Below are 23,084 nucleotides of genomic sequence, written 5' to 3' on the forward strand. Positions count from 1 at the left end.
CCCTTCCTGCTTGGTTGTAGACCTAAAAACTAATCCCTCTCGCGGCAAATGCCTAACATCTATGCCCGCGCCCCACTAACCTCAATGCGCTACTTTTCTGTTCCCGCAGCCAAGGAGCACTTGATGTCCCCGGGCGTGTGGAACGATCCCACAGCATAATCCGGTACTATGCCAACAAGTACAGTTGAAAAGTAAGTCCCGTCCTGCTTGACCGCTCACCCCTTGGCAGTTTTTCATAAACTAGCACCTTGATGCCTAGTGTTAATTTATTTCAGAATAAATCGGGAGCTGTGCCATGGCCCCGCCTAAGACGGTACAGATGCCGACCGTCTTCTGATGTAGGTACCACCACATCCCCAGTGTCACTAATTTTTTTTAAACGCACAATCACTGATAGTTACTAAATTAAGTTTTTACCTTGCCCCCTAGGCTCTCCCCCTTTCCTGATGAAGACCCCAACATGAGGCTGAAAGCAACCCTTTAGCGTAACCGGGGGTCGAAACGTAGAACTACGCTTTTCTTACCTTACACCATAGGACTCAAATAAGAGATTGTGTCTCGCCTTCTATGTGTGATGAACATTGGGAACCTTTGCTTACTGATTTGAGTGTAAAGGCTTTTCAACTGAAAAATGATGCCATAAAAATGTCACTACACCTTTACCGTGTCCCCCTCACTTCACTCACCCCTCCCCTTCTCACTGAGAGCACTTTTTTGAATTTATGAATGTAATGAGTTTACAATTACATGTTTGCTATGTCCTCAAAATGAACTATTGGCTGCAATTTGATTGAAACTTTGCTTGAATAAATGCCAATGAATCTTGAAATAAATTGTCTAAGTTTATGGAGAATATACTTTAAAGTAAACGATAATGAAGTCATTGATTGTGTGACCAACCAAATAACTGGCTTTCTATAAGCCTATTGAAACTCTTCAACTCGGACCAACCCTATTTTTGTACTGCTTTACGGACCCAGGTCCTGAGTTCTTAAGGGCCTACCCCTTTTTGTACTCACACTGCTTGAATGTATCAGCGTCTGCCGCTTGAAGTGGTGGAGACGCAATATTTTTGAACACTCTTATGCCTTCTGGGCCCAGGTTGTGTAGTAATATCCGTCTCCGTCTCGCTGGAGTGAACTCGTCAGTGGATTCGTCCTCTAGGGCTTCTAGGTAGTTGCCAAAGTACTCCCTCCAGTCTTCCCACTTCATCTGGGGTTCTCCGGGCCTAGGTAAAAACGGGATTGGGGCTGTGAGTGATGACGCCTGACTGCTCATTTTGATTCCCCCTTCTGGTCCTTCCTCCTGGGTTCCGGGGCTGCCTGGCGCGCTGTTATCTCCTTCCTGACGCCTGGGGCTGCCAGGAGCGCTGTCGCTGTTTGCTTTCGACGTTGCGGCGTTGGGCGCGCTGCTCCCCGCTCCTATGGGGGCGCCCTTCTCAGCCAGGTTCTACGAGGGGTTTCCGCCGGCCTACTGTGCTGCTGCGCAGGTCGCTTTTGCTTTTCTGACCTGTGCTCTGTTTCTTCTTGCGCCTCTGCCGCGCTCTTCCTCCTGCTTTTGTTTGACTTCTGCTTTTTCACTGGTGCTGTAGGTGTGTAGCGTGGGGTCTTCGAGTTCTGGTGTGCTCCAGGCCTCTTTTCACCTCTGCTTATCTGGTGCTGCTCCTCCTAGTTCTTTGTGGGTGAATCCCGTCCTCGTCGCCACTGTGGAGTCGCTATGTAACACCTTACAGAGGACCAGGAAGCCAGTATGGGTGTTATGCTTGCTTTATTATCAATTACAGTTATCCTATGCAGAGCGCCGGGCGTCTGCTGTGTGGTGGTGCAGTGCCGGCGTATGACTGGCGCGAACGGCAGTTCGCGCATGCCCTGTACAACTGGACGTGCTCAGGCGTGTTACGTCACACGCCCTGAGCGTAGCGTCTAGAACGCTAACACCACACCTGCCATTCCTATGTGACTCTTAGAGTATATCCAATCATATCCCTTCCCTATGTATATAGAGATAACTCTAATCACTAGTATATGCAGTAGACCTTTGCACTATCTACCATTCATATGTGACTCTTAGAGTATATCCATTTGTATCTCCTCCTTGTGTGACTTTACATCTTGTACATTTGCAATTTTTTCTGTTTGTATCCTTTATGTAACGCATGTAATCCTAAATCCTTATGTTTCTCAACTGGTTCTTATGTAAAGCGCTCTGACACCTTCGGGTAAAGTTTGCGCTATATAAAATCCCATAAATAAATAAATAAATAATCTACACTGTTGTTCGCCTGTAGCCAGTGAAACCGCGAGACATTGGCACACTCCATATTAAATGACCTAGCTCATTCTCTAAACTACGTTTTGTCCGCGGCCATCTTAGACCGGAAAACTAACATAAACAAAAAAGATAAAACACTTACAATCAGATTTGGTATAAAAATATATAACTTTTTTTCACAGTTTAAACTCAGGGTCGTTGAACTATGTTATCCGTATAGCAAATACTAAAACATTATATACAATTTTGTAAATAGCGTAGCGTGCATGCGCCGAATTACTGCGCACCCATATTGCAAATGGTTTCTTTTCTTGGGGATTGTTTTTAATATGTAATATTACGTACACAGTTCAGCTCCGTAATCCATCAGCTGCCCTCTTCTTAAGATGGCCGCCGCTTTATCGGAGGACTCAAGTTAGTGCTCTTTCCAGTCGCATATCGCCGTTTCCCGGAAACTACCAGGAGATTTCAGCTTTCACCGTCATCCAGTAACCTGTCCAAGGCTCGAAGCACCAGGTCGGCCAATGTCTGCAGCCAGGAAGAAACCCTCGCCTGCCACCGCCAGAGCCCCCGTTGGAGCCGCGGCACAAGTCTCGGAGTTGGAGGAAGACTTGGAAAGGTAAAGGTCTGGCATCCGTAATATCGAGAAGGAGGCGAACAGTAAAACCCACATCACTATTGATTGTTGAATGCGTTTACCGATCCCGATTAATGCAAATTAGCGAATTAACCACTTGGATACATATTCGCCGTTTTCTTCTTTAATCCTTCTTTCCCCGTGGTCTCAATAGATAGTGGGAACCTGTCATTCTATTTCAAACATCAGTTTCCCGTTTTAATTCCAGGACATACGGAGACCTGGAGTCCGATATCTCCCCATATCCCACTCTTCTCCTTCCTCAGGGAAAGTTTAAAGAATTTGTAGCTATCTGGTCGAAGGGGATCTGAGGGGCATGACGTGCCTTGACTTTTTTCATTTTAGAACATTTCAACTTTTTATGAAAAGACAACCGTCCCAAGACGGTTAATTCCGACAGCTGAAGTAAGGCAGAGTCTCCTGTGCTTTGAAACTGAGGGAGGGAGGAGCAGTCCGCTAAACAGCCTTTCCGACAGCTGAAATGCTTCAGCTGAAGTAAGGCAGTCTCCTGTGCTTTTTAACGGAGGGAGGAGCAGTCTGCCAAACTAGCCTTTTTGTCAGGGCGCCTGCTGCCTAAAAGAAATGTAAATGCCCCAGTTACTTACCGGTATCTTCATTACTCCGAGTATTGTTTACCTCGCCACATGATTTATGTAGTGAGCTTTAGCTCCACACCCTAATCCTCCGAAGCAAATTAGCAACTCATGCCTCTCCAACATGGCCGACCTTTGACCCAGTATAAGGGGAGTGTTGACCAATCCCACTAACTGTAAAACTACCAAACCACATGAAGCCTATATCCAAACAGGGAGGGAGGGATGGGAACTCATGTGGTGAGGACGACAATACTTGGAGTAATGAAGATACCGGTAAGTAACCTGGGCATTACCTCCTCGTAAGTCTTCCTCACCACCAGATTTAGGTAGTGAGCACATACCCAAGCCCAGTGGCTTCATGGAAACCACAGACAATGGGAAAATGCAAAACAGTAAGCTGAATCCAACAAAAACAAATAAAACAGCTGGGTCACAACCAAGAAGACGCACAGAAGGGGCGATAAGCAAGAACCTGAAGAACCAGCTCCAAGAACTGCCCCAGCAAAGTCCTCTGCAGAAGGAACACCCAACACCATCAGGTAGGGAACCAAGAACAGGAGTGGGTAGGACCAGACAGTGGCTCAACAGGAGTCCACAGCTGAGCCTCCCGAGAACGAGGACCAGGAGATAGACAGACCCCAGGCAAACCGACCGGACCCGGGCTGACATCTGAGAACCCTGTGCAACCCAGGGCAGAAAGACAGGCAGCTGAATCCAACCACCTGGGCCGGAGACTGAAGGCATATGACCAAACAGTACCAACAAGACGTCACAGCAGCAAAAAGACGCAGTCCGTCCCAAAGAAAGCAACAACGCTCGTCAGACAACCAACAGCGAGGGAGCAGAATCCACCTCAGGCCCAACGACTGGAGGGATAGTAGGCAACACTGTTCTCCGAGACCAGTGGACAACCGGGGGACCGAGGGCAGCAGCCCAGGACCTGGACGCACCACAAGACAGACCGCCAGGACCCGCAAGAACGGAGGACAGTACAGATAGAATCTCAGCTCCCCATACTGAACCACAGAAATGAAGGCCACCAAAAAACCACTCCAATGGAGAGGGACCGGAAGGCCACTGACCTGAGGGGCTGAAACTGATCCTCTTGGAAGGGACGGCAACCCCAACTGCAGATCCCAGGAAGGCGCAAGGCAAAATGCCCAAGGATGTTGCAGGAAACCACGCCAAAGCAATCCGCCCACCAAAGGATCCAAACCGCCCAACAGAGGAATGCAGAATCCTTGCAAGACAGTCCGCTGAGCCCGAAGCGCTGAAGTGGCAAGGCCCTGGGCAGAGCCAACAGGAGGGAAAGAAGCACCACCTCCAGGGGACAACCCAGAGACAGCAGGCTCAACCATACAAGAGCCAAGCCTGAAGAGGAAGATGATGCTGTGTGTGTGTGTTTCTTCCCTCCTGAGGCAGAAAGCCGGGAGGTTGCTTGGTACTTTACTGTGTGAATTCCTTCATCCTCTCCCTGCTGTGCCACGATCTTTTAACAATTATTTTATCTAACTGTACTTTTGCACTTTGCCTCGAATAAGGAGAGCATTTATATTGTTTCCCCGGTATTCCCTCACCTTGGGCCAGTTCTCAGCCAATTTAGGGCTGAGTTGGCCGGTCCCGGGGATCGTTTTTGGAGCGGCCATTTTGGATAGGGAGGAGGCGCTTTCAGCAGGCCAGTGCTGTGTATAAAAGGGGCACTCATAGCTTGGTTCTGCCTTGCTGTGTGTGCGTTTCTTCCCTCCTGAGGCGGAAAGCCGGGAGGTTGCTTGGTACTTTACTGTGTGAATTCCTGCACCCTCTCCCTGCTGTGCCACGATCTTTTAACAATTTTAATAATTATTTTATCTAACTGTATTGTTGCACTTTGCCTCGAATAAGGAGAGCATTTATATTGTTTCCCCGGTATTCCCTCACCTTGGGCCAGTTCTCAGCCGATTTAGGGCTGAGTTGGCCGGTTCCGGGGATCGTTTTTGGAGCGGCCTTTTTGGATAGGGAGGAAGCGCTTTCAGCAGGCCAGTGCTGGGTATAAAAGGGGACGGGACTGGCTCCGCGCAGCGGACGCGCCAGACCTGCACCGGAGTCGCGCCAGAGTCGGGCCCGTGAGTCGCGCCAGAGTCGGGCCCGTGAGTCGCGCCAGAGTCGGGCCCGTGAGTCGCGCCAGAGTCGGGCCCGTGAGTCGCGCCAGAGTCGGGCCCGTGAGTCGCGCCAGTGTCAGGCCCGTCTACGCCCGTCCACGCCAGGACGGGCCTAGGGACTATGGACCCTGCTCTGGCTTTAGCTACCTCAGTCCACCATGGTACTACTACTATCTACACTAGTGAGGAGTTAAAACGGCTCAATCACTTTCCCTTTGTACAGTGCATTACTTGTACATTGCCTGCTCATAATTTTAAATGCAGTCATTGTGGTTTTTCTATGGGCCGGATGTGCTTGTGTAATCAAATGAAATTATTATACAAACGGGGTAAACCTAGGGGTAGAACTAGGGGTGTTAGTTCTCCCTCCTTTTCCACCAAACTATAATTGTGGAGCATAAATTGTAGATCGCTTCCTAAACACAAGAATAATATCTACGATTTCATAGTTGATGAAAAGCCTGATGCAGTGTTCCTTACGGAAACCTGGCTACATGAGAGCTCGGGGCCCGATATTGCCACGGCGACCCCCGATGGCTATAAAATGGTCAGAAAGGATAGGGACACCGGTAAAGGAGGTGGCATCGCGATAATTTTTAAATCAAACTATGTATGTACCCTCGATGCTTTCCCCATGCCTGGATGTGAAGCTGGATATTTTAAATTCGCTACCAGCTCCCAATTCACTCTATCAGGTCTTTTGATCTACCGCCCCCCCCCCCCCCCCCCCCCGGAAATATGAACGCTTGGACGATGTCTTTTGCTGACACCATTGCTCCTCTCTCCCTGAAGGCGGCCAATTTCACCATTCTTGGCGACCTGATTCTCCATCTGGAAGATGACCAATGCAATGTGAGCAAACTGTTCCTATCCGAATTAGAAGCTTTAAACATTCTGCTATGTAATTCCGGACCAACACATTCCGCTGGGCACCAATTAGACCCTGTTCTTTCTAACCTTCGATTTGAATGTTCTTCTCCAGCCCGTCCTCTGGAATGGTCAGATCACTATGCTGTACATTTTGCTCTATCTCTGACTAAAATTCCGAGTATAGACAATGGCAGTAAGGACGTGCTCATACGTCGGTGGAGCAAACTTGATACAATCAAGTTTAATACTCGCTTAATGGACACACTTCCTAATACAGACACATCCATACCTGTGTTAAATACTGCAGTATCCAAATGGTTGAGCTCTGCCATTGATGACGTTCTTCCTCTAACATCTAAGAATTCCACACTCCACCGGCCTCCTGCACCTTGGTTTTCTGAAGACCTAAAGTGCATGAGATCCCATTGTAAGACCTTGGAAAGGAAATGGAGACGCTCTTACTCTGCCTCTCGTAAAGTGGCCTATAAGGAAGCCCTTAGAGATTACCACCACCAATGTAAAATGGCTAGAGCCGCCTATGTTACTAACACAGTTACTAATGCCCAAAACTGTCCACGTACTCTGTTTTCTGTTGTGAAAAAATTAACAGGAGAACATTTGGTACCAGCCCCCCCTGCCCTATACGAGGCCCAATGCAATTCTATTGCACAATATTTTATATCCAAAGTAGAGCGTATCTATGACTCTTTAAACCCCTCTACATCTTACGATCAACCTCTGACTGAGCCAGTATTGATTCCTGGTCACTCACTACTTGCAATGGCTAAACTTACAAACTGGTCACCTTTCGATGATGCCGCCTTCTCTTCTTGCCTGAATAGTATCAAATCTGGCTCCCCACGCGATCCGATACCGGCCAAAATATTAAAATCGCTTGAACTTGGCCCACGTCGTGTGTTGATGCACCTTCTTAACTCCTCATTATCTGAGTCACACGTCCCTCAGGAGTGGAAGCATGCAATGATCATTCCTTTATTGAAAAAGGCTGGAGCTGATGTTTCCAACTTGTCAAATTTCAGACCTATTTCATTGCTGCCCATTCTATCAAAGATCCTGGAAAGGCATATCAACACACAATTGACCAACCTTGTGGAGAGCTCGGGATTTTTACACCCGTCTCAGTCAGGCTTTCGAGCGCATCATTCGACCGAAACCACACTTCTAGGAGTTACCGAGAGTCTCCGACACAGTGTCGACCGCGGAGAAACATTCGCCCTTATTCTTCTCGACCTGAGCGCGGCGTTCGACACTGTGTCTCATTCCATCCTTCTTGCGACTCTCCGGTCCCTGGGTGTGGAGGGCGCTGCTCTGGCCTGGATAGTCTCCTTTTTAAGAGACCGTACTTTTCAGGTTTTTTCTGCATCTGCCTCCTCTACAATTTGTCCATCGGATCACGGCGTTCCTCAAGGGTCTATACTCAGCCCCCTACTATTTAATATCTATATAAGACCTTTGGCTACTATTGTGGAGGAGGCCGGTCTTACCTTGTACTCTACGCTGATGATACACAAATCATCTTCTCTCTTTCCAATGAAAAATGCACTGATACCTCTGCTTTGAAGGAAGGTTTGATTTGTGTCTCCAAGTGGATGGAGAGTAATTTCCTGAAACTTAACGGCGATAAGACCGAGGTTGTGATACTAGGCAGGGGTAAGGACCTTTGGGGCCCACACCACTGGCCCAAGGACATGGGACCTACCCCGCAGCCTGCTACGGTAGCACGCAATCTCTGGTTTCTCATTGATGAGAACCTTACTATGAGACAGCAGGCCGTGAAGGTGGCCTCTATCTGTTTTGCCACCCTGAGATGGCTTCAAAAAATCCTGTGGATGTTGCCCCCTTCAACTCAAAGAACGGTTGTCCAGGCGTTGGTTGTTTCCCGCCTGGACTACGGCAACGTTCTATATCTTGGAGCTGACCTGACAACCATAAAAAAACTTCAGGTTGTTCAGAACGCTGCCGCTAGGTTGCTCCGCAACGTCCCCAGGCGAACATCTGCCTCTCTAGCACTCCGTGACCTTCACTGGCTCAAAATTCCCAATAGAATTAAATTTAAAGCCCTCTGTCATGTTTTTAAAATCAAGCAAGGCTCGGCTCCTAAATACCTTCAGGGCCTCCTCCAGGCTTATAAGCCTAGCCGAACTCTGAGATCATCAGGGAATGGTGACTTTTCCGTTCCCAGATTTAGGCTAGCTAAAATGGGAGGCCGTTCCTTTGCCCATCTGGGTCCTAAATTCTGGAACACTCTTCCTGTGACCCTAAAAACAGAAACAAATCTTTTTCGTTTCCGCAAGGGACTTAAAACTTGGCTCTTTCAACAGTAATTTGTAGCCTCTCTTCAGTAATATCAGCACACCAGTTGTTATTCTTCAGTCTGTCCCTGAGCACCGGGAAACCCACTGCGGGTAGCTGTGCGCATTATAAGTTTGAATAAATACATGCAGATCCCCTACAGGAAGCTGAGGGCCCCGCAATGGATAAGGATGATCCGGGAATTATGCAGAACCCCTACAGGAAGCTGAGGCACCGCAATGGGTAAGGAAGATCTGGGAATGCCCAGCACCCTTGGATGCCAACTCCCACAACAGAGGTACCAAAGGAGGTGAACCCAGCCGAGGACCACCAACAGAACAAATGCTCTGTCCAGGCCGATCAAGCACAGAGCTTGTGCAATCAGAGGAAAAGCGGAAGGCAGGGAGCCTGGCCGACGGAACGACAGAGCTTCCCGCCGACAAGCCTGGGAGGAGTGTGCAGAAGTAAGGCAAATGAACAGTGAACTTCCAAGCAAACCAAGCCACCACCGGGAACCCAAACTGAGCCGACAGGGAGATGGAAGCCAAGGAAGGAAAAATCCCGCAGAAGAGAAGTACCACGCTGGACTCCGAACCCGGTAGAGAAATCGCCACTAGTGACAACAGTCACCCCAGCCAAGGACGGAATCAACCCCACAAGTAGTCAAAGGGAGCAAATACAGCAACCCCCAGGAGAAAGAGGCAGGCAATCACTACTGAAAGTTCGCCCAGAACTAGTAGCATGAAGCCCCCAGAGGACCGGGGTAAACCCCAGCCAAGCCAAATGAACAGCCCACACACTGCAAAAGCCAGATGAGCAACCCGCATGAAGGCGATTCCCATCGACCAGCTCAGGCCAGGTATCCAAGTACGCCCCAGGCTTGTAAAAGCCAGAACCACCTAAGAAGGGGGCCCTAGAAAAAGCAGACCTTAGGAGAGAACGGACACCCCCGACCCCGATCGGACAGCAGCAGTGGGGACCTAACCATCGGCCGAACGGAATCCACGGAACAAGGAGCCCACTGGGACAAGAGACGGACAACCAACAAGACCAGATGAGGGCAAGCCCAGGGGCGCACAAAACAGTCACAGACAGCAACACCCGCCCCCCAATCACTGATGGACAGAGGCTGAAACCGAGACAATGAGAAACTCGGGTCCCACCACAAGGAAACCCTCTGCCCAGCAGGAAAAACACCATCCCATGGAACATGGCCAGGGGATCCGATGAAAACCAAGTCCAGGGGTTAGGATCCACCTGGGAATATACGTGGATGAACCAGAACCTCTGACGGACCAGGACCCCACAGACCCTCAGGCCTTTAAGAGCCCCCTAGAGAAAGAAGAGGCAGAGAACAGCCAGTCAATGAGGGACGGGAATACCCAAAACCCATCCCCTTGGATGACCCTGACCAAGGTGGCCAACAGCATGTGAAGACCCGCGGGGCAGAAGACAAACCAAAAGGGGGGGGACCTAGAATTGGAAGTGCCAGTCCCACACACTAATCTGGGGGAACACCAAGACGAAGGGTGGAGAGGCACAAGGAGGCAGGCAACCAGCAGAACCAAGGAAGACCACACATCCCCCGAACCAGTAAAGGAAAAATAGCCTGAAAGAGAGTAACACAAAAGAAACGCGTGGGAAAAACGAATGCTCCCATGGCAAATCCAACACTGGACGCAATTGCCCAGAAACTGCACACCCCAGAAGCGCCGCCACCAGAGCCACCCTATATGGCGTGGTCGAGGGCAAGGGTGTGCGAAGAAGGCCTCCGGAGGGAGGGAGATGAAAACAAAGGGGAGCCCACTCGCACAATATGCATAGTCCACGTATCCGAGACAGAGGCCACCCAGATGAAAGACAACCAATGCCCCCTCCACTGGATCCCCGACAGCCAGAACCAGAGGAGAAACAGGACTTGGGCGCAGGGGCAGAAGTAACCTGCCGAGACCAGGAGTAGCTGAGAACGGGACAGCCGTGACCCTGCCCATGGTGTAGAAGAAGCAAAAGCCACCCAGGGTCCTAGACTTGGCCTCAGGAAGGACGGACGGCCCCTCTAGGAAAAAGCACTATTTGAAAATGTACCACACATTAGGATACTTCAATAGCATCAGCAGGATTCAAATGCCTGTCCAGCGATAGCATTTGCTACCAGAGGCACAAGACACACCCATGAGCTATACCTTCTAGGTAACCAACAGCCTTCTAGCCCCAGCTGACACACACACCACACCCCCCAGGGAGGAAACTAAAAACCAGAGAATAGGGAAAAAAGCAATGTGGGGAGAATACATCGAACAAATCTGAAGAGGCGGCCCTGTTAGCCCCAAAACCAATGGCAGGTGACCGAAAAATCCCACACTGAAACCCAGTAGGTAGAGAACCCATATTAGTGCTGCCAACAAATGGATCGCTGCAAAAACAACAGTTGATGGATAGAATGCAGAACAATTTCATACATTCACCCCAGTACAGAGATCTGGGCCTAAATCCATCATTTTTTTGCACTCCACACCACCCCAGTTCAGACATGCTCATATTCAAATCAGCCTTGACCCTGTGCCTCATGGGAACAGTCCAGCCCGAACTGCCAGACCATGTCTTTCCTGGACCGGAATCAAGCATCCTAGGACCGGTTTCTGGCTATCAGCCGTCTTCAGCCAGGATAGCTTGACTCCAGTGGTGTGGAGAGCATGGGACACACGTCTGAGCATACCCATCCCACTCGGGGTGACAAATGCAAAAACAACAGTTGATGGACAGAATGCAGAACAATGTCATACATTCACCCCAGTACAGAGATCTGGGCCTAAATCCATCGTTTTTTTGCACTCCACACCACCCCAGTTCAGACATGGTCATATGCAAATCAGCCTTGACCCTGTGCCTCATGGGAACTGGAAGCTTCCTGATGACAATCATTTATTCTTTTTGAGAGGTATTGTAGGAGAGCTACCAGCTAAGCTGTGAAGTGTGCTTTTAAAAGGCAGCTATAAAAAAACTGCACTATGCACAATCTGTAAAAAAAATCTATGTTTTGGAAACCCTTTTTATCTTAAACTTTTGTGTGCTTTTAGTAACAACCTATCACAGGGAAACATCCTTTACAACGCAACTTTTACCTCGCAGTGCTTTTACATCGTAACTTTTACAACGCAAACCATTACAACGCATTGCGCTGGGGGGCGCTCTAGGATAGGGAATAGATTTAATTTACTATACAACACCTTCCCTACTATCCACGGGGACTCGAGTTGGAATAGTAAATTAAACTATTCACTATCCAGCACCCCAAAGCGCTATGCGTTGTAATGGTATGCGTTGTAAAAACTGCGATGTAAAAGCATGCGTGGTAAAAGCATGCGTTGTAATGTCATACATCCCCTATCTGATACTCCATGTAATGCAAGCTTAAAATAATGACTTGCATGTTCACAGTGCTTTCTATCACAGACTGGGGAGACATCCTTTACAACGCAACTTTTACCACGCAGTGCCTTTACGACGCAACTTTTACAACGCAAACCATTACAACGCATTGCGCTGGGGGGCGCTCTAGAATAGGGAATATATTTAATTTACTATCCAACACCTTCCCTATTATCCACGGGGACTGGAGTTGGAATAGTAAATTAAACTATTCACTATCCAGCACCCCAAAGCGCTATGCGTTGTAAAGGCATGCGTTGTAAAAACCGCGTTGTAAAGGCATGCGTGGTAAAAGCATGCGTTGTAATGTCATACATCCGCAGACTGGGACCTTGGAGCACTAAACCTACATAAGTCACTATTCTCCACTGCATCAACCAAGATCCAGGTCAGTGGCTCTCTGGTACAGCGCTTTAACTAATCGAGGGTTCATTATGTACAGTAGTGCATTTCCTTCTGAATGTTGTTTGCATTTAATTTTATTTAAGCTCTGTGTTATTTTATGTGTAGTTCATGGATGTCGATTCACCAAAATGCCAGCGGAAGTGACATCACATGCTTTGACCTTAATGACATCACAGGAAGTGACATCATATGACCTTTGACCCTGAATCTTTCTAGGAGATGATATCGTGTTACTTTAATCCTAAGGTCATCACAATAATTGACAGCACTGATATTTCACAACACCTGCATAATTAATATGAAAAAACAACACAAACAAATGTCTGTTTTAGAAACCATCTATGTTATGGTGCTGACATGATATTTGAAAGTGGTGGCAAATAATACTCATTCTGAATTGTAGCGAATAAAGTAAATGCATCAGACCTTCTCTATAGAGTGTCCAGAGGGGTACCGGAAATTTTTTGTAAATATACGGTCAAATAGTGTATTGTAAAATACATTTTTTACATAGATTGGCTAAAAAGTCGTAGGGCCTGAATGGGCTCTCAATGGGCTCTCATTAAACATTCATGTCTTTTCATGGTGTGCCGATCCAATCGACCCCATTGTTTAAAAATGTGCTCTAGTGGACCCCATACATAAAAAATGATCTAGCATGTTGCCACCCCACCCATATGACACTGTTGTCCTCCCAGATGTTGGGTGATACTAACAATGTGGTAGCGCCCACATTTTGCCATGGCTTTCCCTTATGCTAATACTTTGCTCAAGTATGTTAGCACCAGGATTTTCCCAAAGGTGCCTCATATGTCAAGAATTACTTTCAGTATGCCAGCTCCAGTATTTCACAATGGACCAATTATGCCAAGATTTAACTCTAGTATGCCAGTACAAGTATTTTATCAAAGGTCTCTGTAGTGATCCAAATTGCTTTCAGTACACCAGCACAAGTATTTTGCCATGTATGCTTTTCTAAGCCAAGAATTTCTTGAGTTTTCCAGGGCAAATCCAAGACTCATAAGCATAATACTAAATTTCCAGTGTCCCTCATTTACATTCATTAACACTTGCTCACACTGATTTGCACACATTTATTCACACTTGTTTGCACTCTTACTTTCCCTCATTTGCACTTCCTCTCACCCATTCTAAATGAATAATTCATACACAAGCTCCTTTTTTTCTCTCGGTCTTGCTGATTCACTCATTCTCACTTGTGGTTACTCGCTCACTGTCACTCTCTAATTCTCACTCACAATCTCCAACACTCCCTCACATGTATTCTGGCAAATACATTCCCACTCACCAACTCATGCTCGCCCTCAGTCATATTTACTCTAAGTCTGACTCACTTACTAGCACTCCATTTCACTCATGCTCACTCACTATCTGTTGGTGAGTCTCACTCACACACGCTGACAGACAAATGCCCACAATACACAGACTTTCGTTCTCACAGACCCACTCTTGCCCACAAGCACTTGCACAACCTACATTTAAAAGCGTATTTATTACCTCAGCTGCAAGTGAAGGGCCATTTTTTTAAACAAAAATGGAGGGTGGCACAATGATTGAGTAAATAAAATAGATGAGTCAATGTTTATATTTTAACAATTGGCAAGAAGGCATTAAAATCAGTTCTCTTCAGTAGGAGCATTTCCCAACTGAGCTCGTTTAGGACAGCGAGTCAAACTCTTCTAGCAGCTTTTTATGAAGTTAAGGTTTCACAGTTGTACATATAATGTACCTTTTCCTGTCAGCTAAGGTCACCCAGAGCCCCACTCCCTTTTTTACCTGAGCTGTCCTTGTGTTCAGGCCTTCCATGGTAAATTGTGCACCCTTTGTCTTTAGTAGCTGTTTTGGCTGTGTTCTTTTGGGGCTCTGACAGGAATTTAGAAATGGACAATTGGGGCATGGGACTGAAAGGAAAGCAAAGCAGGGCCCTACTTTGTACTGAAGGAGCAAAAGCGAAGTCTGAGCAGGCCTCTTGTGAAAAACACCAGGCAGGTTCCGATACCGAAGGCAGCCCTTAGTGTTCTGTGAGGGAAATCGGGGTGCTTCAGACAGGATTGTCTATTAAAGGCCTGGCACTGCTAGCTGGGGTGCAGAATCGACTGGGAAGCATCATAATCAAATAAATATAAATGTATAATCAATAATGCTTGCTAAAACTTTACCTGAATATTTAGATGAGACCCAACCAGTGTCCTTAAATCGAAACAGATAGTTTATTGACTGAACAGAGCACCCACTCGTCGTGTAATTACTAAGGTGCATCAACTCACCATGACATGTATTCTTTGCTGACTTCACATGCATTCTGAAATGATTTAATTCCTTCAAGCGCTGGGCTTTGCTTTGGCGTATACTTTTTAAGACGCGCCCTTTAGGAATTGCAGGCCATGGCCAGTTTGGCTGGAGTTGGAATGGTCTCATAGACAATGCCAGGGGTTGCATGGGTCAACCAGTGTTTGCAGTTTCGATCCCTAAATGACGCCTATGATGTAGTTACCGTAAGGTTAAAGACTGAAACAAGTTATAGTTTAGTTTTAGTTTATTAATTAAATTAGCACAGTTAGTTAAAACTATTGCAATTAAAATGTCATCATAGTGCTGTTATCACGTTAAAAGCAAAAACAAAGAAAACCATAAAATTTAAGTTCATATACATATTACTGACAAGGCAGTCTTGTAGTTAATATTATAATCACATGACAGGTTTCCAAAGCCAAGGATAAAATAATTTGGTACAGGGATACTAGGACAGGGGGCGAAAAAAGTCTGAGTTTTTTTTGGGGGGGGTGGGGGGGGGGAACTGGGAGAATGGGTGCAGGAGGGGGACAAAACAGATTGACTGAGTCTCATATTTTCCAGACCTTACAAGCACTTGAATCTCTAGGGAAGTAAAGCAGAGGGCCGATGCCTCCAAACATGTACTGATGTCCTTTTTTTAAATATAAAGGTTTTACAAGAAGTATTCTGGGAGCGTCCAGGGTATGACAACAGCACAGTAGATGCAACCATCATTCAGACCTGTAGTTGCACAGTCTGCAGGCCCCCTCCTCACTTGTTGGAGCCCATTGGTTGAATGCAGTGGAGCGCAAACCTAAGAGATGCATGAACATTATATTCCTCCGGGCCACTGCGTTCAGACTTTCCAGGAGGTAAGATTGAGGTACCCCAGGGAGGTATGAGTTATTCAAGGGAAGCAGGATGGTTGTTGTTTTTAGGACCTGGATGTCCATCTGGTAGGAAATTTGTCTGACTAGCTTGTTGATAGCCCTTTTCCAGACTGTGTATGCAATAGTGTCTGTGGTTAGTAATGATTCGTCGATGTGTAGCGTTCTTATGGCCTTTTCAATTTGACAGTTCCACGGATTCCCAGAGATGGCAAGAGTTTCTTTTAACCGGGCTTCAAGGGTGTTGTCTGCGGCTTTTAATGTCCTTATTTAAAATATTTCAAGGTATCAGCCTCACAGAAAATAGATTGTCTTTGAAGGCCCGGCTTCAGCCGTAGTCTTGCCCTGTGGATGTAATTCGGGAGATGGAAGATTTTTTTAAATAAATGGAAACCTGGGCATGGTCGAGACTGGCCGAGCATGCGCCAGGAAAGGCCTGATGCTCATAACTTAAGGCGGGGAAAAGAGTGGCTTTAATCACCTTCAGAATGGGTTCGGCAGAAGGACTACTCAGGGACTGGTTGAGTCGGGTCAGGCAGTATGTTATTGTTCCAGTTCTCTTTTTTAAGGCGCCCAAGTGGACTGATGATCTGAATGACTCGCTAAACCAGACCCCCAGGTAATTGTATTTTGATGTTTTGATCCTTGAGGGTCCAATGTTCCACGTTAAACTTTTCTTTTTCTTGCAACAGCCGAAAAATCAAGACCTTAGTCTTATCCTGGTTAATTTTTAGAGCGCTAGCAGTATTATATTTGTGGAGCGTGCTCAAGGTACTTTGGAGGCCAGATTTTGCTTGGTCCATTATAACAAGATCATCAGCGTATTGCAGAATGTGCAGGTTTGTAGTTGCGAGGTCCAGTATTGGCGGAAGGAGACTGCTTTTCTCCAGGAATCTCCCCAGATCGGCGGTGTAAAGGTTGAACAAGAGGGGAGCAAGAACTCATCCTTGCTTTAGGCCGTCTGAGGTTGGAATTTTTGCAGAGACTGTCATTGGGCCAGTTCTGACTCGTACCATGTGTTCTTATGCAAGGAGATAAGGGCTCCTAGCAGACTCTGAGGGATCCCCCACTTGTCCAGTTTCCTCCATAAGGTGTTGCAAGACACTTTGTCAAAGGCAGTGCTGTAGTCTATAAGCAGCAATAGAGTGGAGATGATTTTCTTGCGCTGCTTGTTGACTCAGGATAGCTTAGGTGGTAATGTTGTGTATTGTGGATGCCAAGGATCGAAACCCAGTTTGAAAGTATGGTAGAATGTTGTTTTCCGCTACCCATTTTTCTAGCGACCTGAGAAGACATCGAGCATATACCTTAGCCTCAAGATCTAATAGGGCAATGAGTCGGTAATTAGGAATGGCGAGGAAATTAGAGCCTGTAGGAAGGCCTACAACCTAGCGAGAAATAAAAGAACAGGCGTGGGCTAATTTGTATCGGGCATCCCAGTGTAGAGCTTCTTGTTCATTTTGGCAGGCGGTGAATGCCCCCTTTTTAGGTCTTGGCCTGCGTAGGCTGCGCTTGCGCAGTCTCGCAGGGGAGATCTTATGTCTTAAAGTGTGGGGCTTGAACCCGCCCCTCTTCTCCATTGGCTGGCTTCCTAAACGGAGGCCAGCCATTGGAGGAGAGGGGCGTTACTCCGTTTAAGCCAGGGATTCGGGGGGATGTTTTTTAGGTCTCCTGGCGTTTAACAGCGCGTCAGCGCTGTGTCCGCCAGGAGATCTATTGTTGCTGACTCTGCTTCCCAGGAGACAGCACCTGGCCGCGCGCATTTCGCAAAAGGCGAACAGCGCAGGCCACGCGCGCGAACGCGCTCGCCGTGGCTGTCTCCTGGGAAGCGCAAACACACAGGCACACATCCCACTGCACGCATGCGCACACACATTCACAAGCACATCCACACGCACGGAGAGACACCCCCCCCACCCCCCTGCCGTCGCATACACACACACACACACACACACACACATGCACTGAGCGCCCCCACCTACTTACCGCCACTCCGGACTTCAGCCGCCACCGCGGGGCTCTCCCTGGGCATGGGAGCCCCGCGTCTCCAGCACTGCTTCTCTCCGTGGAACTCTGTGGGCGCGTGCGTACTAGGCTTCCGAAGACGGAAGTCCCGCCCCACGGAAAGTTTCGGTTTCGCTCACAGGCAGCAGTAACACGGTTACAGCTCCTTTCCCTGCACTGCTGTCTGTTCTATTCGTGTCAACAGGGGTCCCGGAGCGAGTTTTTGCTGAGCAACAGGCATTGTAAGTACGTTTTATTACAATCCGGCTCGTGTCTATTAATCAGTGTACTTTAAATGGCTTTTATGTCTAGAAACTTTATTTTGTAGTGTCAAATTCAAAGTTCAAAATGAAATGCAAATCATTATTTCCAAATAACTGTTGTTGGGCAAACTGTATCGTTTGCTTTTGTGATGGATCCTTTTAACCACAGATTCCTCACTTATTTGAATTGTGCTAGGCGCCAGACTGAATTGGGAAATTATTCCTGCATTAGCTCCTTTATTCCGATAAGTGGCACCCTCTGACTTAGCGGTTGCTTCGTCCTGCCTCTAGAGGTGATAACGCAGAGCCGTATGTAGGCACAAACCCTACACGCTGATGTTCGTTCTTTTTATTCCCATTGTCCTTTGAAGCAGATCCGGAGCGCTGCTGCTCATACGTTGCATCTGTTCACCGATTCCTGAAAATCTACTAATGACCCTGTTATTAGAGATAATGTCCCCTCTAAATATTACTACGTTTAAACGTTTCCACACCTATCGAAACAGATATTTGTCACAAATCCCCTTCTTCTTTTTGGCCTCTTAGCCTTTTTGGGCGCAACTGACCTTTGTTGTTCTGTTTTTTGGGTGATGACATATTGTTCTTCCACTCCTATGGCATTTACAGTTCCTTGTTCATGGATGGTTTTGTTGTTTATTGTTGTGACCGTACACGTCCCATTCCTTCATCTCGTTGTTCTACTCACTGGCCCTAATTGCAGGACATGCAGCAGTACTCCTCTAGGCCTTTTTTCACTATACACGATGCACTAACATACTTACTTGCAAGGAATGCACACCTCCTCGCACCGCTGCTCAGTTTATTCATACCTGAAGCGTCGCTGCACACACTACACAAACATTGCACTATGACAGGAAATGTATTTAAATATCTGTGCAACCATTCAACAACAACTGGTTCAAATATGTTATCTCAATGTTTCAAGCTTTATTACAAATGTAACAAAAAGATGTTAATATTTGACATATGTTCTTGGATTTTCGTCACAATAAAATACACTGAACATAATGTTCACACATGTTATTTACAAAAGTTTAAGCTATTGCCATTCTAAATTACAATAACTTTTATTTAAGTATTAATTATAAAAAAAAATTAAAAACCATTGTTATTTGTAATATCAATACATGTAAGTCACGTAAATACAACACATATTGCATTACAAATGCTATAGGTGTCACATTTGCGAAAGTTATAACTATTGGCATGGTAAATGACAAAGCTATTAATTTCGCTATTTTCAAAAACAAAACCTAATTAAAAAAATTGTCATTTACAATACCAATAGCTCAAACTTTCCTAATAGGAGACCTATTGCATTGCAAATGCTTGTTACTTTCTCTTTTCTTTCTCTCCTCTTCCATTGGCTGGATTTTTACATTCCAGCCAATGGGAAGAGGAGAGAAAGAAAATACGCCACCGAATCCAAAAATGACGCTGCGTTTCTCCGAGGCGAGGCAGAAATGCCTCGGAGAAACGCAGAGTAATTTTTGGATTCGGGGGCGTGTTTTCTTTCTCTCCTCTTCCCATTGGCTGGAATGGTGGTGTTGGACTGCCCTCCTGATGGCTTGTTTTCTATTTCTATTAGGACACATTGTCAGAATTCCCAGAGGGAAGCAATCGAACGAGTGCCTGGTTCACTCGCTTCACTGATGCCACTCGCGATATAGGTGAAGGGGGGGACTTTTCATTTTTGCAGCTACTCCTTTCCGTTTAACTCTGCAGCACTGCCCACTCCCGTTGTGCGTGTCTACGTGCCGGCACGAGACCCCTTGGTATCCAAAGTCTACAATTCCCTGTCCCCTGCCTCACTTGCTGCCGGTGCCCTGCCGGCGTCCTTCGCTGCCACACCTAATGGACCCCTCCACTACAGGGAGAGGTGTCCTCTTCCATGACAGACGCGCACATCCAAGCACACCAAAAATAAATTATTGCAAACGTGTCGATTGAAATACGGTATTTCTGTCTTCCTCATCTTCTCATAACACAAACCACAAAAGGACGTTACAAAAGCAGAGGTCGCGGTCACTTTGATTCTCAGCACAGCCCCTCGCTTGACAAATGGATGCTTCCGTCCCACCCCTTTGTAGGACTTTTTGGCTGCTAAGCTTTAGTTCTTAGAGAAGCTGAGGGAACAGCCGGGGTGGCAGGAGAGCAGGAGAGTTGAGAACCAAGAGGGTCGCTGGGGACACTGGGACACACAGGTTGCGCATTCATCCTTTGCCTGCTGCAGAGCCGTACATCAGCTCTTTCGGGAACTGCTCGGCTCGCCTCGCCGACCCCCCCCCTTCCCTCTGCCCGCAGACCTCCTCCGTCCCGCTCTCGCCTCCTCCTTCCCTCTGCCCGCAGCCCTCCTCCGTCCCACTCTAGCCTTGAAGCGAAGTTTGAGGGCACCAACGCAGACAAGTTGGCGCGGATCATTGCAAATGGAGGGGAGAGCCAGTGCAGTTGAAGGGGAACCACTGCAGACGTTGTGATTGCTTTTCTGCCCCCCTGTTCCCTCGTTGTGATTGCTTTTCTGCCCCCCTGTTCCCTCGTTGTGCTTGCTTTTCTCCCCCCCCTGTTCCCTCGTTGTGCTTGCTTTTCTGCCCCCTGTTCCCTCGTTGTGGTGATTTTTTCTGGCCTCTATTCCCTGTGTGTGGCTCTCTCTGTGTGTGGCTCTCTCTGTGTGTTTGTGTGTGGCTCTCTCTGTGTGTTTGTGTGTGGCTCTCTCTGTGTGTTTGTGTGTGGCTCTCTCTGTGTGTTTGTGTGTGGCTCTCTCTGTGTGTTTGTGTGTGGCTCTCTCTGTGTGTTTGTGTGTGGCTCTCTCTGTGTGTTTGTGTGTGGCTCTCTCTGTGTGTTTGTGTGTGGCTCTCTCTGTGTGTTTGTGTGTGGCTCTCTGTGTGTGTGGCTCTCTGTGTGTGTGGCTCTCTGTGTGTGTGGCTCTCTGTGTGTGTGTGCGCTCTCTGTGTGTGTGCGCTCTCTGTGTGTGTGCGCTCTCTGTGTGTGTGTGCTCTCTGTGTGTGTGTGGCTCTCTGTGTGTGTGTGGCTCTCTGTGTGTGTGTGTGTGGCTCTCTGTGTGTGTGTGTGGCTCTCTGTGTGTGTGTGGCTCTCTGTGTGTGTGTGGCTCTGTGTGTGTGTGTGGCTCTGTGTGTGTGGCTCTGTGTGTGTGTGGCTCTGTGTGTGTGTGTGGCTCTGTGTGTGTGTGTGGCTCTGTGTGTGTGTGTGGCTCTGTGTCTGTGTGTGGCTCTGTGTGTGTGTGTGGCTCTGTGTGTGTGTGTGGCTCTGTGTGTGTGTGTGGCTCTGTGTGTGTGTGTGGCTCTGTGTGTGTGTGTGGCTCTGTGTGTGTGTGTGGCTCTGTGTGTGTGTGTGGCTCTGTGTGTGTGTGTGGCTCTGTGTGTGTGTGTGGCTCTGTGTGTGTGTGTGGCTCTGTGTGTGGCTCTGTGTGTGTGTGTGGCTCTGTGTGTGTGTGTGGCTCTGTGTGTGTGTGTGGCTCTGTGTGTGTGTGTGGCTCTGTGTGTGTGTGTGGCTCTGTGTGTGTGTGTGGCTCTGTGTGTGTGTGTGGCTCTGTGTGTGTGTGTGGCTCTCTCTGTGTGTGTGTGTGGCTCTCTCTGTGTGTGTGTGTGGCTCTCTCTCTGTGTGTGTGGCTCTCTGTGTGTGTGTGTGTGTGGCTCTCTGTGTGTGTGTGTGTGGCTCTCTGTGTGTGTGTGTGGCTCTCTGTGTGTGTGTGTGGCTCTCTGTGTGTGTGTGTGGCTCTCTGTGTGTGTGTGTGGCTCTCTGTGTGTGTGTGTGGCTCTCTGTGTGTGTGTGTGGCTCTCTGTGTGTGTGTGTGGCTCTGTGTGTGTGTGTGTGTGGCTCTGTGTGTGTGTGTGTGTGGCTCTCTGTGTGTGTGTGTGTGGCTCTCTGTGTGTGTGTGTGTGGCTCTCTGTGTGTGTGTGTGTGGCTCTCTGTGTGTGTGTGTGTGGCTCTCTGTGTGTGTGTGTGTGGCTCTCTGTGTGTGTGTGTGTGTGGCTCTCTGTGTGTGTGTGTGTGGCTCTCTGTGTGTGTGTGTGTGTGGCTCTCTGTGTGTGTGTGTGTGTGGCTCTCTGTGTGTGTGTGTGTGTGTGGCTCTCTGTGTGTGTGTGTGTGTGGCTCTCTGTGTGTGTGTGTGTGTGTGGCTCTGTGTGTGTGTGTGTGTGTGTGGCTCTCTCTGTGTGTGTGTGTGTGGCTCTCTCTGTGTGTGTGTGTGGCTCTCTCTCTGTGTGTGTGGCTCTCTGTGTGTGTGTGTGTGTGTGGCTCTCTGTGTGTGTGTGTGTGGCTCTCTGTGTGTGTGTGTGGCTCTCTGTGTGTGTGTGTGGCTCTCTGTGTGTGTGTGTGGCTCTCTGTGTGTGTGTGTGGCTCTCTGTGTGTGTGTGTGGCTCTCTGTGTGTGTGTGTGGCTCTGTGTGTGTGTGTGTGTGGCTCTGTGTGTGTGTGTGTGTGTGGCTCTCTGTGTGTGTGTGTGTGTGGCTCTCTGTGTGTGTGTGTGTGGCTCTCTGTGTGTGTGTGTGTGGCTCTCTGTGTGTGTGTGTGTGTGGCTCTCTGTGTGTGTGTGTGTGGCTCTCTGTGTGTGTGTGGCTCTCTGTGTGTGTGTGGCTCTCTGTGTGTGTGTGTGTGTGGCTCTCTGTGTGTGTGTGTGTGTGGCTCTCTGTGTGTGTGTGTGTGTGTGGCTCTCTGTGTGTGTGTGTGTGTGTGGCTCTCTCTGTGTGTGTGTGTGTGGCTCTCTCTGTGTGTGTGTGTGGCTCTCTCTGTGTGTGTGTGTGGCTCTCTCTGTGTGTGTGTGGCTCTCTCTGTGTGTGTGTGGCTCTCTCTGTGTGTGTGTGGCTCTCTCTGTGTGTGTGTGGCTCTCTCTGTGTGTGTGTGGCTCTCTGTGTGTGGCTCTCTGTGTGTGGCTCTCTGTGTGTGTGTGTGTGTGTGTGTGTGTGGCTCTCTCTCTCTCTCTGTGTGTGTGTGTGTGTG

At 48.0% G+C, this 23,084-nt stretch overlaps 1 protein-coding gene across 3 annotated transcripts in view; it reads left to right on the plus strand.

Annotated features, from left to right (window-relative positions):
• The first annotated feature begins 2,638 nt into the window (after positions 1-2,638).
• Positions 2,639-23,084, plus strand: part of POLR1D (RNA polymerase I and III subunit D) — an 83,568-nt gene continuing 63,122 nt past the window's right edge. Inside the window, exon 1 of one of the 3 annotated variants that reach the window (XM_078657118.1) lies at positions 2,639-2,890. In XM_078657118.1, the coding sequence (XP_078513244.1) occupies positions 2,796-2,890 (95 nt within the window). In that variant the 5' untranslated portion in view covers positions 2,639-2,795. The remainder of the gene's footprint in view (positions 2,891-23,084) is intronic. The other 2 variants (XM_078657119.1, XM_078657120.1) reach the window with 2 other exon arrangements.

The sequence above is a fragment of the Lissotriton helveticus genome, chromosome 8, assembly GCF_964261635.1.
Source record: "Lissotriton helveticus chromosome 8, aLisHel1.1, whole genome shotgun sequence".
In the NCBI taxonomy this organism is placed as follows: domain Eukaryota; kingdom Metazoa; phylum Chordata; class Amphibia; order Caudata; family Salamandridae; genus Lissotriton; species Lissotriton helveticus.